Source organism: Eutrema salsugineum, unplaced genomic scaffold, assembly GCF_000478725.1.
Source record: "Eutrema salsugineum unplaced genomic scaffold, Eutsalg1_0 scaffold_7, whole genome shotgun sequence".
Taxonomy (NCBI): domain Eukaryota; kingdom Viridiplantae; phylum Streptophyta; class Magnoliopsida; order Brassicales; family Brassicaceae; genus Eutrema; species Eutrema salsugineum.
In genome coordinates this window covers 3,609,858-3,624,030 of record NW_006256486.1, presented here as the reverse complement: position 1 = coordinate 3,624,030, position 14,173 = coordinate 3,609,858, and the positions used below count along the sequence as shown (strand labels likewise).

Here is a 14,173-nt window from a genome sequence, read left to right as displayed (position 1 = left end):
CGTCGATGATAAAGAAGAAGGAAAAGAAGAAGAAGAAGACCGAAAAAAGGAAAAAAAAAATCATAATACGAAAAATTATGACAAGAGGAAAAATATTAAAGAATAAGAAAGGGAAATGGGTGATGAATTTGGAGAAAGGGGGAGACAAAGAAAAATTGAGTTAAAGCTTTCAGGGACATATAGATGCTTCAGGGACATGTCGATGGAGAGAGAGAGTGTGAGAGAGAGAGAGAGAGAGAGAGAGAGAGAGAAAGAAAGAGAGAGAGACAGAGAGAGAGAGAGAGGAGAAAGAGAGAAGACAGATAGAGAAAGAGAAATGGTAGAGAGAGTTAACCTTATAGGTACAGGATATTCAATCTATGTTAGCTCATATTTTTTGTGTTCCTATTTTTTTATTTTCGAAATATTTCTTATTTTAAATGTAGTTATCTAAATCATATGATATATATAAATTTAGGACGAGGGGGAAATGAGAGAATGAGAGATAAATATTGAAAGAGGGATGGACACATGGATGAAGAGAGAGAAATAGTTAAAGTTTTCAAGTACATTTATTTGATTGATATAAATAAATGAAGGAAAATAAGAAGAATATAAAGTCGGAGAGAACGAAGAAGACAAAAGCGATGAAGAAGAAGAAGAAGTAAAATAGGAAGAAGATGAGGAAAACAGAAAACAAGAAGAAGATGTGACAAAAAAAACAAAGAATAAGAAGTAACAAAAGAGATATAGAATGAAGAGGAGAAAGAAAAAGAAATAAAAGAAAATGAAAGAAAACTAAGAAGAAAACGTGAGAAAAGAAGGGGAGATAAAGATGGAAGACGATGAAGAAAAAGAAAAAAAGAAAAAAAAAAAGAAAAACTAAAAGATAAATAAGAAGAAGAAAAAAAACAATTATGTAAAGACAAAAACTTTTGTCTTAATTCAATTGATTTGTGAGTTCAATAGTAAATATATTTTTTAAAAAATTTTAGATGGTGTTTCCTTTTTGGATTTGCTTTATTTTATTATGTATATATATTAAATAATTGTTTTTAATTATTTTTAGTTTTAGTTTACAACATTGATTTCTGGATAGAAGTATACGTGATATACTCAAAAATGATGACATTTTTGGTGGGAAAGTCATTCTATTCGGAGGAGATTTCAGGCAAATATTGTCTGTTATTGTAGGAGGTAATAGACCCAAACTCTTATGGCTACCACAAATTCTTCTACTTTATGAGACAGTTGTACAATTTTAGAACTAACCAAGAATATGAGGCCTCAAAATGGTGCCGGAGGTGATCGCGTTAATGAGCTAGAGGCCTTTTCAGAGTGGATTTTAGATGTAGGAGACGGCAAAATTATTTCGACTGACAATGATGAAGCTGAGATTGAAATCCCTGATGATTTACTGATAAAAGAATGTGCTGATCCTGTTAAAGAGATAGTAAGAGAAGTGTATGGTGATTCATACAGATCGGAAAGAGATCCAAAATTTTTTCAAGACAGAGCAATACTTAGCCCGAGAAATACAGACGTGAGATTAATAAACAAATACATGTTGTCAGAAATAAAAGGTAAACATATTTAACGCTTTATACATACGATCTTACATATTAGCTTCAAAATGTGATCAACTGAACTTCGTAAAACATTTTTCTAGCTGAGGAACATACATATTTAAGCTCGGACAACATCGATACTTCTGGTAAGGGCAAGATTGACGAGAAAGATTACACACAGGAATGTCTTAATAGTATTAAGATCTCAGGATTGCCAAACCATGAATTGAAATTGAAAATAGGAACATCTATTATGTTGCTTCGGAATATTGACCCTAGAGGTGGTTTATGCAATGGAACAAGACTCTTGGTAACACAGTTGGTAAAATATGTTATTCAAGCTAGCCACATAACTAGAGAATATATTGGTCAAAAGGTTTTGATCCCACGAATGTTTGTTTCTCCACAGAGACAAGATTTCCTTTTAGAATGAGGCGTAAACAATTTCTGGTAGCTATCGCCTATGCAATGACTATCAATAAAAGTCAAGGACAGACTTTGCAAAAGGTTGGCCTGTATTTACCAAAACCAGTATTTTCACATGTTAATTTAAGAGCTGGTTTGAAGATTCTGATAACGGATACAATGGGTCAGCCACAAACCAAGACTTTGAACGTTGTATACAAAACCGTCTTTCAGAATGTAAGGAAACAATAGTTTTTTTTTAAGGTTTAGAGTTTTACAATTTAAATGGTTTATTTAATTATTTATTAAATGATATTTTAGTTTACTTATCCTTTTCCTATTAATGATTGTCCTCATTGTCGAGAATCAAACATAAAACAAATAGAGTAAAACATGGTGTTTGCAGAATTAATGAATTTTTTAAAAAATATAATTATCCAACTAACCAATTTGATGACTATGAATGCACTTCCAAAATTAAAAGTTTCTATAATATATTAGCATTCTGATATTATAAAAAAAAAGTTAAGTACTCAGTTTCATGCACTTCGCAAACCCGCGTATCGCGCGGATCCCCAAATAGTTATATTTAGAATGTATTCAATAATATGAAAAAGTAGGAGTATTTCTACGATGGTACATAATTAATTACCCTTAATTATACCCACCAACTGTTAGCTGTATTTTCAATTTTTAAAGGCTCTGCTACTTTTAAATTGATTTTTAAACAAAACTTGAAAAAATGATGTCACTACCGTTGAAAAAAATGACCTCATTAAAATAAACAAAAATATATTTGGGCATGACAAACAAAAACAGATCGAAAATTCACAAAATGTAATAAATTAAGACCAGTTAATACGTGGCAGAAAGCAACTAATTTACTACCCCCATTTTGAGATTCAAATTCAATTTCTAACAGTTTCACTTCCTCTTGGTTCTCTCATGTGATCCATCTCTCTCTCTCTTCTCTACACTTCTTCTCCCTCTCTTTAAACCAGAACTTTACGGTACATCACTGTGATTTTTCCATAAACTAAAGTTCCTTTTCTTCTTTTTTTCCTTTCGCCGGAGATTATGGGAGGCTGTACCTCCAAACCCTCCACCTCCGGCAGACCTAGTAACCCTTTCTTTCCCGGAAACGACTATCCCCAAATTAACGATTTTGCCCCTACCGATCCCGATAAATCACCACTCCCTACCCCTTCCGCCGCAAAGGCCTCTCCTTTCTTCCCCTTCTACACTCCAAGCCCTGCTCGCCACCGCCGCAACAAGAGCCGTGATGTCGGCGGCGGAGGCGGAGGAGAGAGCAAGAGCGTTACCAGCACACCGCTACGTCAATTGCGGCGTGCTTTTCACCCTCCGTCTCCGGCTAAACACATCCGGGCGGCGCTACGGCGGAGGAAGGGCAAAAAGGAGGCAGCTTTATCGTCGGCGACGCAGCCTGCGACGGAGATACCGCCGCATGAGGAGGAAGAGGAATTAGGGCTTGACAAAAGATTTGGTTTTTCGAAGGATTTTCACAGTAGAGTAGAATTAGGGGAAGAGATTGGACGAGGGCATTTTGGGTACACTTGCTCTGCTAAATTCAAGAAAGGAGAGCACAAAGGTCAAGTGGTTGCTGTTAAGATCATCCCAAAATCAAAGGTCAAAAAACTTAAAATTGACTCATTTAGAACTCTCAATTAGCTTAGTTTAGTTCTTGCTCTTGATGATTTGCATACTCCATTATAGTGTAGCTGATAGAACAGAATGTGTTTATTAATTTTTGGCAGATGACAACTGCAATTGCCATAGAAGATGTTAGAAGGGAAGTGAAAATTCTACAGGCTTTATCTGGACATAAGAATCTGGTTCAATTCTATGATGCATTCGAGGACAATGCTAACGTCTACATTGCTATGGAGTAAGAAAATTTCGTTGCCTGATGTTGAATCAGTTAGATTCTAAAATTTGTTTTTGGTAAAAAGAACCTAGTTTCGCTTCTTTGGGGGTTGAATTAGTTTGAATTTGCAGGCTATGTGAAGGTGGTGAACTACTTGACAGAATACTAGCAAGGTGTGTGCTACTAAAGAGTTATCAATACAACAGAAACATAGGTCAAGGGATTGTTCTGAAGTTTCTTTTTTTTTTTTTCAACAGGGGAGGGAAATACTCAGAGAATGATGCAAAACCAGTGGTTATACAGATCTTAAGTGTTGTTGCTTTCTGTCATCTCCAAGGAGTTGTTCATCGAGATCTTAAACCAGAGGTGAGGAGGCACTAAATTTCGTTTGAACCGGAAAGGAAGTAGATTATCTCTAATGCTTACCTATGGGGAATGTTTTCTTTGATCATCAGAACTTCTTGTACACTTCCAAGGAGGAGAATTCTCAGCTGAAAGCCATAGACTTTGGCTTATCAGATTTTGTCAGACCAGGTTCCTCATCCTATTTTTACTAATTGTCACAAATTTCATTACTTCTTTTACTTCTAATTAGCAAACTAAAAGAAACGGTGTTTTGTGTCCTTGATTTTGAAAGATGAAAGACTCAACGACATAGTGGGAAGTGCGTACTATGTAGCTCCTGAAGTTCTACACAGATCATATACAACAGAAGCTGATGTATGGAGCATTGGAGTCATAGCATACATTCTACTATGTGGTAGCCGTCCGTTTTGGGCAAGAACCGAATCCGGAATCTTCAGAGCGGTTCTTAAAGCTGACCCGAGTTTTGATGAAGCGCCTTGGCCCTTCTTGTCTGCTGAAGCTAAAGACTTTGTTAAGCGGTTATTGTATAAAGATCCTCGGAGAAGAATGTCAGCCTCCCAAGCCTTGAGTCAGTTCAAATCTCTTTATAGATTTACAGTGTTTCTCATTTCGTAGTCATAAATCTTCAAATTCAGTTCCTTTTTACTCTTTTTTCTCAGTGCATCCTTGGATCCGGGGTTATAGTACCGACATGAATATCCCGTTCGATATTCTGATCTTTAGGCAGATAAAGGCCTACTTGCGATCTTCTTCATTGCGCAAAGCTGCTCTAAGGGTATGTTTCAAGCACCTTTGTTTTAAGTGTCTTAAATAACATTGAAGAATGTTTTCTCAGTGTGCTTTCTTTTTACAGGCCCTGTCCAAGACGCTGATCACAGATGAAATTATTTACCTGAAAACTCAATTTTCTCTCCTCGCACCAAACAAAGATGGACTCATCACTTTGGAAAACATTAGATTGGTTCGTAAGCGTTTAAACCTCTCTTTTATGACGATACAAAAACACAGCGTCGTAATCTAAATCTTGTTGCAAAATTTTTTCTGTTTGGGCAGGCACTTTCAAGCAATGCAACAGAGGCAATGAAGGAATCTCGAATCCCAGAGTTTCTTGCTTTGGTAAGAAATGTTTCTGTGTGTTTCTCAGATTTGGATAGATTCTTTCAACAGTTTGGTGTCGATGCCCTTTCAATGACTGGAATTTTTTACAGCTAAATGGACTTCAATACAGAGGAATGGATTTCGAAGAGTTTTGTGCAGCTGCCTTAAACGTTCATCAGCATGAGTCGCTTGATTGTTGGGAACAGAGCATTCGTCATGCTTATGAGCTTTTCGACAAGAATGGGAACAGAGCTATTGTCATTGAAGAACTTGCCTCTGTAAGTTTCTTGTATTTGGCCTAATACAACAATCTCGAAAAAGACAAGACATGTATCCTCTTAAAGCCGACATGTTATTGAGTTGCAGGAACTTGGTGTTGGACCATCGATACCCGTACATTCGGTTCTACATGATTGGATAAGACACACAGATGGGAAACTAAGCTTCTTCGGGTTTGCTAAACTGTTACATGGAGTCTCTGTTCGACCCTCGGTGAAAACGACACGGTGAAGATAATGAAACAAACATGACAAAGCTAAATCTGATAAAAGAGAGGATGTCAAGAACTTTACTCTGATTCTTGGATCAGTAGTGAGAGGAAGTGTAAAAGGAACATAAAATTTCATACAAGAGCAATTCTACGAAAAAATTGTTGCAATAGAATAGTAACCACAGTGACTCTCATTCTCTAATGTGAAATCAAGAGAAAGAAAAAGAGGGAATTTAAACATAAACATTCTCTTACTTCTTAAAAAGATCATTTGATGAAAAAGCAATATTGGTTTTTTATTGATTACGTGTGTATTCCTTAGTAGATGTAAAACACACGTTTCTTTTGTTTACATTTGGTATTGTTCCACTAAGCTGATTCTTCACTAACTATTCCAAAAACCACATCTTCATTTTTTCACCTTTGATAGGTTGGGACTGATCAAAAAATTTGATAGGTCTTAAGGCCGTTGTCTGTTGAGTATATATCTGCAAAGTGAGAAATCTTTGTTTACTAATAGAAAAGTTTAGAAAAAGAAACCGTACATTTTTTTTTTATCATGGAAACTAGAATCCATTGAAGATATATAAAGATCCTAATGAACATTAAAACATACAAATTTGATAGTCTTGGTGCAGTCACATGAGCCATAAAGCCATTTCCAGAGGTTTTTTTTCAGTTATGCCATGTGTTCATGTGAAATTCATCATTTAAAATGAACTTCATCATTTAAAATGGATTGTAATCAGATATATATATATATATACATATATTAACCCCTTTAGGTTTACAAGAAATATAAACTATAAATATGGTATAACGTCTTTTTTTTTGTCAACAATAACGTCTAATACATTGTAAATAATATGATCTAATAATCGAGATCGTATAATTAAGATAATTGTTTTCCATATTATTGAATAGTATATATATATATATATATATATATATATATAGTGAACTTTGAAGCCCTTTAAAACCCTAGACTAAGAGCATGTGGTCAAGTCCATCTGGAACCAAAACACAAACCATCTTAACACAAAATATGATTAGAAGAGAAAACTCAGATTCCATCCCGACTGATCTTGTCAACGAGATACTCTCGAGATTGCATGCAAAGTCAATCGCGAGGTTTCGTTGCGTGTCGAAGCTATGGAGCTCCATGATTCTCCGTCCATATTTCACCGATTTGTTCCTCACCAGGTCATCTGCTTGTCCCCAGCGTCTCTTATTCGCCGTCCAACTAGACGGTGATGAGTGGTGTTTCTTCACGTCGTCTCAGCCTCAGAATCCATATGATGAGGAGTCGTCGTCGTCTCTTGTAGTAACCGCGGATCGTCACATGAAGTTCCTTGGAGACGAGTGGCTAGAGACTTGTGGTTATACCTCAGGATTGATCTGTTTCTGTCGACATAAAGCGATCTCAGAAGTTGATAAGCATACAGTAATATGTAACCCTAGCACGGGTCAGTACGCAAGCTTACCTATACCTAAAAAGTGGACATGTTGGAGACGCTATTTAGGGTTTGATCCGATTGGCAAACAATTCAAGGTATCGTCCCTTAGCTGTGGTGAAAAGGGATACCAGTATGAAATTCTAACACTAGGAACTGGAAAATTTTTGTGGAGGAAGATCCATTGTCCCTTCAACCATTTTCCTGAGCATCATTTGCATAGAGAGATATGCATCAATGGGTTTTTGTATTATTTAGCTGGATATCACAATGATGAACGAATAGATAAACATCGTTATCTGGTAGTTTGCTTTGATGTTAGATCTGAGAAATTCAAGTTTATATACAGAGATTTCATTCTTGATGGGTTTCTTCCTGAACTGATCAATTACAAGGGTAAATTAGGCGTGTTTACTCGGACGTATTCTCCTCCTGGTACAAGGAATTCCATTAAGTTGTGTTTGTCCGTTTTAAAGGATGTCGAGAAATCTGAACCGGAATGGTCTGAATATAGCTACAGTTGTTGGCAGAATCAATTCCCTAAATGCGTTGTTTACGATTTTTGGGAGTATCGAATCGTTGGTGTGACTGCTACAAGTGAAATTGTTTTTTCGACGGAAGACGCATCTAGACAGTCTTATGTTTTTTTCTTCAATCCCCAAAGGAACACTCTCCTAAGTGTTGAAATCCAAGGTTTTGGAGCTGGCACTTTTGAGAAACGTAGAAGAAGAGTTCAAGTCTTTCTAAACTATGTAGAGGATCTCAAGTTTATTACTATGAAGACGACAAATGCTGTAACACCAAAACAGAAGAGCACATCAACAACATCATCTGAAGCTTACCAGGAACAGGATGGTCGTAGGTTTGAGAGCATTAACAAATTTGATTCTCTGCGTCTTTTAGATGATGATGAATTTACTTGATTGCTTCCCTTGCTCCTTACAGTCGTCTAAAAGCTCTATTTAATTATTTTTTTTGTTGATGTAAAATTTATTCAAAAAAAAAAATCAATTTTACAATAAATGCATCTTTAAGTTGAGGGATAGAGATTTTGCTAGACTTTTATAAATCAATACATATGGGGATAATTGGCTGTCAAACAACGGATCCATGGAAAGCACCGGAAATGTAAGAAATCTTTGTTTACTAATCGAAAAGTTTAGAATAAGAAACCATACATTTTTTTTATCATGGAAACTAGAATCCATTGAAGATATATAAAGATCCTAATGAATATAGAAACATACAAATTTTGATAGTCTAGGTGCAGTCACATGAGTCATAAAGCCATTTCCAGAGGTTTTCTTCAGTTATGCCATGTGTTCATGTGATCTTTTATTCCAAAATTTGCAGGTTTTCGTTTGCATATTGATCCTACATGTGTCAATGTGTCTTTACTACAAACGTGGCTTCTCTTACTTTTCTCAATTTCTCAAATACCTTGTATAAAGCTACAGCAACAGGGTACTGGAAATCTCAAATAAAGCATTTAAGCTGTTGCTTGTGCTGCAAGCTAGGAATCAGACATGGAAAGTATGTGGCAAGGTTAGATTCTACTCTCTATTAATTTGTAAAGATGCTTTTTCAGGTGTTTATGAATTGCAGAATCGGTCAAGTTCCTATGGCTGAGATTATTAAAAAGTTGCTGGATATACTTTCACAAGCAATTATTAAATAGATGCAGATTCCTTTTGGCATTCCAAAGTATTTATTTCTTCAACATAAGGTAATATATGCTCGTTAATTAGTTCCTGATTATAAATAGTTCTACTTAAACCAACTCTTAATTAATAAATACATGTACCCTCGATTTTAGTGTATAGTGTATTCTCAATTTTGTCTTGATCACCAACGTCTTAAGTTGCGTTAGTTATCTTTCTTTCAGATAGGTCTTCTTAACATCGACAGGCGTGGAATTTTCATTGAGAGAAGACCCACCAACCAAGAATTGAAGCTGTTGAAGTCGCACAAAAAGAGATAGACGAAGAGACAGAGCATATGCAGAGTATGAAAGTTAGAGAAAGAAAGTTTGTGAGAGATGAAGAAAGAGAAGCAATTCTATTCGACCATCAGTGAAAACTATACGGCGAAGATAATGAAACAAAACATGACAAAGTGAAATCTGATAACAGAGAGGATGACAAGAACTTTACTCTGATTCTTGAATCAGTAGTGAGAAATGTAAAAGGAACGTAAAGTTTCATACAAGAGCAGTTCCATGAAAATTGTTGTAATAAAATAGTAACTACAGTGATTCTCATTCTCTATGTGAAATCAAGAGAAAGCAAAAGAGGGAATTTAAACATTAAACATTCTCTTACTTCCAAAAAGATTTGAGTTTGTCTGTGTAAAGATTATGATACCAACCTGAAACAGGCTGAAATTAGAATTTGCATACCAATGCAAACCGGTTCTGGCGATGGATTTTTTTTTTTTTTTTTTTTTTGAATTTAGATTACATACCAACCTGAAACTTCCATGATCAGAAGTATCTTCTTGTGTTGGATTTAGTATGCCATGGCTATTACCATGTTTGTTATCGGTCGATTTTCACAGCTAATTTACTTTGTTGGTACTATGACGCATAAAATTTTGTTTATTGTATTAATTTAGGTTGCTATTGGAGACTGATAAATGGCAAAGAAACAAAACTTGCAGTTTCTGTTTACAGTCTATATGGTCTAATTCCTGAAGAAGATAACCTATTTCGTTGTTGGGATCTTGAGATTTAGAACTATAGTAAGTTGGTGTATCTATATTCTCATGATCGATCGATTTCTTTCTGTGTTTTTGTGAGTTGGTATTTGAATGTGTAATATTTGCATCTGTAGATTTTTGTTGTTGTTGAGTTTTGTGATAATTTGCTTAGCATGCCTGTCCTGAATTTCTAAGTTAACTTTTTAAGCTTTTCTTCTTAGATCTCATCAATCGCTTCTGTTCTTACATGTATTGATCATTGTCTTCTTACATTTATTGAACAGATGATTCAAAGTTCTTAATGTTAGTATTGTTGTTTAGTGTATAATATATGCTACATCACAGTTGGGTTCTCTTCTATGCCAGTGCAGGTTCTAGTATCAGTACACATGTTCATATACTGTAGAGAATCTCGAGGGAGATGATTCTCTTTTGGCTCAAGTTTATGGCAAGGTCAACTTTGTTTGTTCGTTCATGTTGCTTCTACACTCATAGGTCATAGCTTAAAATTTTCATACAAATACAAAAAAATATCAATTTTTGCAAAATATCCTATCAAAATTGTATCTAATTAAATATTGTTTTCCATATTTCGATAATACAGTTAAGTTTGAAAACCTAGAATAGATTGTCATTGACGTCTAGAGGAAGGAAAAAAAAATAGATTGCCTTTAAAACCCTAGACTGAGAGCCTGTGGTGTGTATATCAGAAACCTTCTTCGAAGTTGGAACTCAATATGATTAGAGGAGAAAACTCAGATACTCTCGACATTGCATGCAAAGTCAATCGCGAGGTTTCATTGCGTGTCGAAGCTATGGAGCTCCATGATTCTCCGTCCATATTTCACGGATTTGTTCCTCACCAGGTTCTCTGCTCAGCCACGTCTCTTATTTGCCGTCCAACTAGACGGCAATGAGTGGTGCTTCTTCACGTCGACTCAGCCTCAGAATCCATATGATGAGGAGTCGTCGTCTCTTGTAAACGATGCGTGTCTAGAGATTTGTGGCCCTGCCTCTGGTTTGATCTGTTTTCGTCGACATTCAGCGATCTCAGAAGAGGATAAACTTCCTGTGATATTTTTAGGGTTTGATACGATTGTTGAAGTTGAATTCCTTGATTGAATCCTCACAAATAAAAGAGAAACCAGATATTGTTGGAAAAGAAGAAAGGAAAAAGAAGAAAGGATGAAGAAGAAGTTTTGTGTCGTGAAAGAAAGAATCAGAGAAGAAGAAGAAAGTCAAAGGGAAAGGATAGTCAAAGAAAGAAGTTGGGCTTCTCAGGTTAGTCAAGTGGGCCTGCGAATTTGTACAAGCCCAAACGAATAAAGGAGGAGGAGTTTGTGTATGTGTGTGTGTTGGTGTGTTGAGATGAATAAGTCTAAGCTAGAGCAGTTAGAGTTGTTGTAATAGTTAAGTAAGGTTGCTTGTAAAACTAGTCTAGTGTTAGAGGTATGGACTAGTAGAAGTTGTTATGTCTAGAGATCATTAGGTATGAGTGCAATGAGTTGTATAGCTCTATAAGAATGTTGTAAAAGAGAAGGAGAAAGGATCGATTGATCAATATAACAAAATGTAGTTTTTAAAGCTTTTTCTCTCTAAAGTTCATCTTGTTATCACTTAGAAAAACCAAACACAAAACAAAGAGTGAAACAGAGTTAGAGAGAAAGAGAGAGTGAGAGTGAAAGAGAGAGAAAAGAGAAACAAAAGAAAAGAGTAAAGAGAGAAAAAGAGAAAGAAGGTGAAACCTGAATGAGTGAACAAGAGAGAGTGAAGAATGTCAACACCGATTGACAAACAATTCAAGGTATTGTTTGTTAACTATGATGAAAGGTATTGTTTGTTAACTATATGAAATTCTAAACCCTAAAGACGACATACAATGCTGCAACATCTATAAGCCCACCAGGACAGAAGCGTGAACCCTAGAGCACATCATCCAAAGCTCACCTGCAACAAGAAGATGGTTTTACGTTTGAGAGCATTAACAAATTTGATTCTCTGCGTCTTTTAGATGATGATGAATTTACTTGATTGCTTCCCTTGCTCCTTAAAGTCGTCTAAAAGCTCTATTTAACATTTAAATTGTATTCTCTCTGTAAACAATCAAGAAGTTATCAAAGAAAATTCTCTCGAGATTAAGTTTTTTGCCAAGCCAGGGCCATGGCTGCAGTCGTCTTACAAACTCTATTTTGGCTGTGTGTGTGACTTGTTTATTTTATTATTTATTTTCTTACGACATTCTCTTTTACAGGTTTCGTGTGAGTTTTTTTCTTTTTTTTTCTTCACTCTGTTTTCTTAACATAATTTGTTTTTTTCTGGTTATTCTTTAAGTAAAAAACTTTTCTTCTGCTATCTTTGTCTGATATTGTGACTTGATTTGACTAAGAGAGGTAGGCTTGTATTGTGTCGATAGGATGCTTTATCTTTTCTAGCTCAAACATGATATTGAGCAGTAGCTCTGGTTGATGCTTTTGAGAAGAACTTAGCCTATCCTTCGGAACACTAGAGACATCATTTCATGTGAACCTGATTGCAGTGTTTAAAGGCACTCTTTAATCTTACTTCTCTAGAGGACTCCCATCATTTTCCGTTGGTTGTTACTTATGCAGCTTCCAAAGGAGGGACTCGACAATTCGCAGTCCATGTATGAGATTTGTGTCCTATAGTAGTTGTTTAAAGTATTAACCATATGAATAGATTTGAGAGATTCTTTCTCTATGCAGCTTGCAAAATTGGGTTTGTGTTTATTATTGTCCATGCTGATCTAAGAATCTTCACAGGTCTTGAAAAAGGAGTTTCCAAACGGTGTGGATATCCTATATGAATCTATAGGTGATCGAATGTTTGAATGATCCTCGATGTTTACGTTACGACTCATCGTGCTTGGAATGATCTCTACCTGTTGCATTCAATTCGGGTTTGGTATCTATGAAATTTTGTAGAGTGTGACAATGTTGTTTCAACTGGAATTGCAAATTCTAGAATGTTTATTTAAAAAAATATATATATTCCTCACTTGAATTGATTTTGTTTCAACAAAACAAACACCAAATGTTTCAGGCGGGAAACAAAATCTTGATTCTTGACAAGTTATTCCATCTCTACTCTCTCGGAAAGCTTAAGCGTATTACCTTAAACCACAAGTTTCTTTGTTTACATTTAGTTATGTTCCACCAAACTGATTCTTTACTAACTATTCCAAAAGCACTTCATCTTTTTTCATCTTTGATTACTAAGAGCATCATCAACGGAGAGAGACGTATATGTGGTCTCTTATAATTTTTTTTTAATATGAAATTTGGATAGAAATCCTAGGTGGCAACAAAAGACGTTTCTTGTTGTCCTTAAATAAGAAACGTTTTTCAACCAACGTTTTTTCTTTTCAATATATTTAATCATAAATATTAATAAGAGACAGAGGAAGAGACCAGCGTTAATAATGGTCTAATAGAAAAGTTTAGAATAAGAAACCATACATCTTTTTTCATGGAAACAAGAATTCGTTGGAGATATATAATTATATAAAGATCCTAATGAACATGGAAACATACAAATTAGATATTCTAGGTGAAGATATAACTTTCTCAAGGTAAGACTGCATCGTAGATTAACAATTCTTTCAGTTTGTCCGGATGAACTCTTTTCGTATACTAAAATCGTATTAATATATATTGTATATAATATTGATCTAATAATCGAGATCGGATAATTAAAAGGTATTGTTTTCCATATCATATATATTATAAGCAAAGTAAAATTTTGAATTAAAACTCTCTCATTCAATTTCGGAGTGGTTAATTACCCTTTACCCCTAGTTATATTTTTCTAAAATAAAATTTAATAAAAAAATTATTAAAAATCGAAAATTAATAAAATTTATTATGAAAAATCGTAAATTAATAAATAATTATTAAAATCGGAATTTAATAAAAAAATATTTAAATTTTAAATTTTTTTTTAAAATCGTAAATTAATAAAAAATTATTTAAATCGGAATTTAATCAAAAAACATTTAATTTTAAAAAATTATTAAAAATTGAAATTTAATAAAAAAACATTAAAATAATATCATATTTAAAAATCGTAAATTAATAACAAAATTATTAAAATCGGAATTTAATAATAAAATATTTAAATTTTTTAAAAATATTAAAAATCATAAATTAATAAAAAGTTATATAAATCAAAATTTAATAAAAAACATTTCAATTTTAAAAATTTATTAAAAATT

At 34.4% G+C, this 14,173-nt stretch overlaps 2 protein-coding genes across 2 annotated transcripts; both read left to right on the top strand.

The window, feature by feature from the left end:
* Positions 1–2,901: 2,901 nt before the first annotated feature.
* LOC18011173 (CDPK-related kinase 8) lies at positions 2,902–6,073 on the top strand. The gene is made up of 11 exons (XM_006393181.2): positions 2,902–3,599; positions 3,728–3,858; positions 3,969–4,010; positions 4,095–4,203; positions 4,293–4,371; positions 4,475–4,771; positions 4,863–4,978; positions 5,057–5,164; positions 5,257–5,319; positions 5,412–5,579; positions 5,668–6,073. Exons 1-11 carry the CDS (start codon positions 3,030–3,032, stop codon positions 5,809–5,811), a joined length of 1,827 nt encoding a protein of 608 aa, XP_006393243.1. The 5' UTR covers positions 2,902–3,029; the 3' UTR covers positions 5,812–6,073.
* A 763-nt stretch (positions 6,074–6,836) lies between these two features.
* On the top strand, positions 6,837–8,168 carry LOC18011285 (F-box protein At1g31080). Its single transcript, XM_006393180.1, has one exon. It carries the CDS (start codon positions 6,837–6,839, stop codon positions 8,166–8,168), a length of 1,332 nt encoding a protein of 443 aa, XP_006393242.1.
* Positions 8,169–14,173: the final 6,005 nt, after the last annotated feature.

Coding starts and splice junctions, on each gene's coding strand:
- LOC18011173 (XM_006393181.2), top strand. CDS start 3,030: ATGGGAGGCTGTACCTCCAAACCCTCCACCTCCGGCAGACCTAGTAAC. Junction 3,859..3,968: donor AACGTCTACATTGCTATGGA/GTAAGAAAATTT, acceptor TTGAATTTGCAG/GCTATGTGAAGGTGGTGAAC. Junction 4,372..4,474: donor ATCAGATTTTGTCAGACCAG/GTTCCTCATCCT, acceptor TGATTTTGAAAG/ATGAAAGACTCAACGACATA.
- LOC18011285 (XM_006393180.1), top strand. CDS start 6,837: ATGATTAGAAGAGAAAACTCAGATTCCATCCCGACTGATCTTGTCAAC.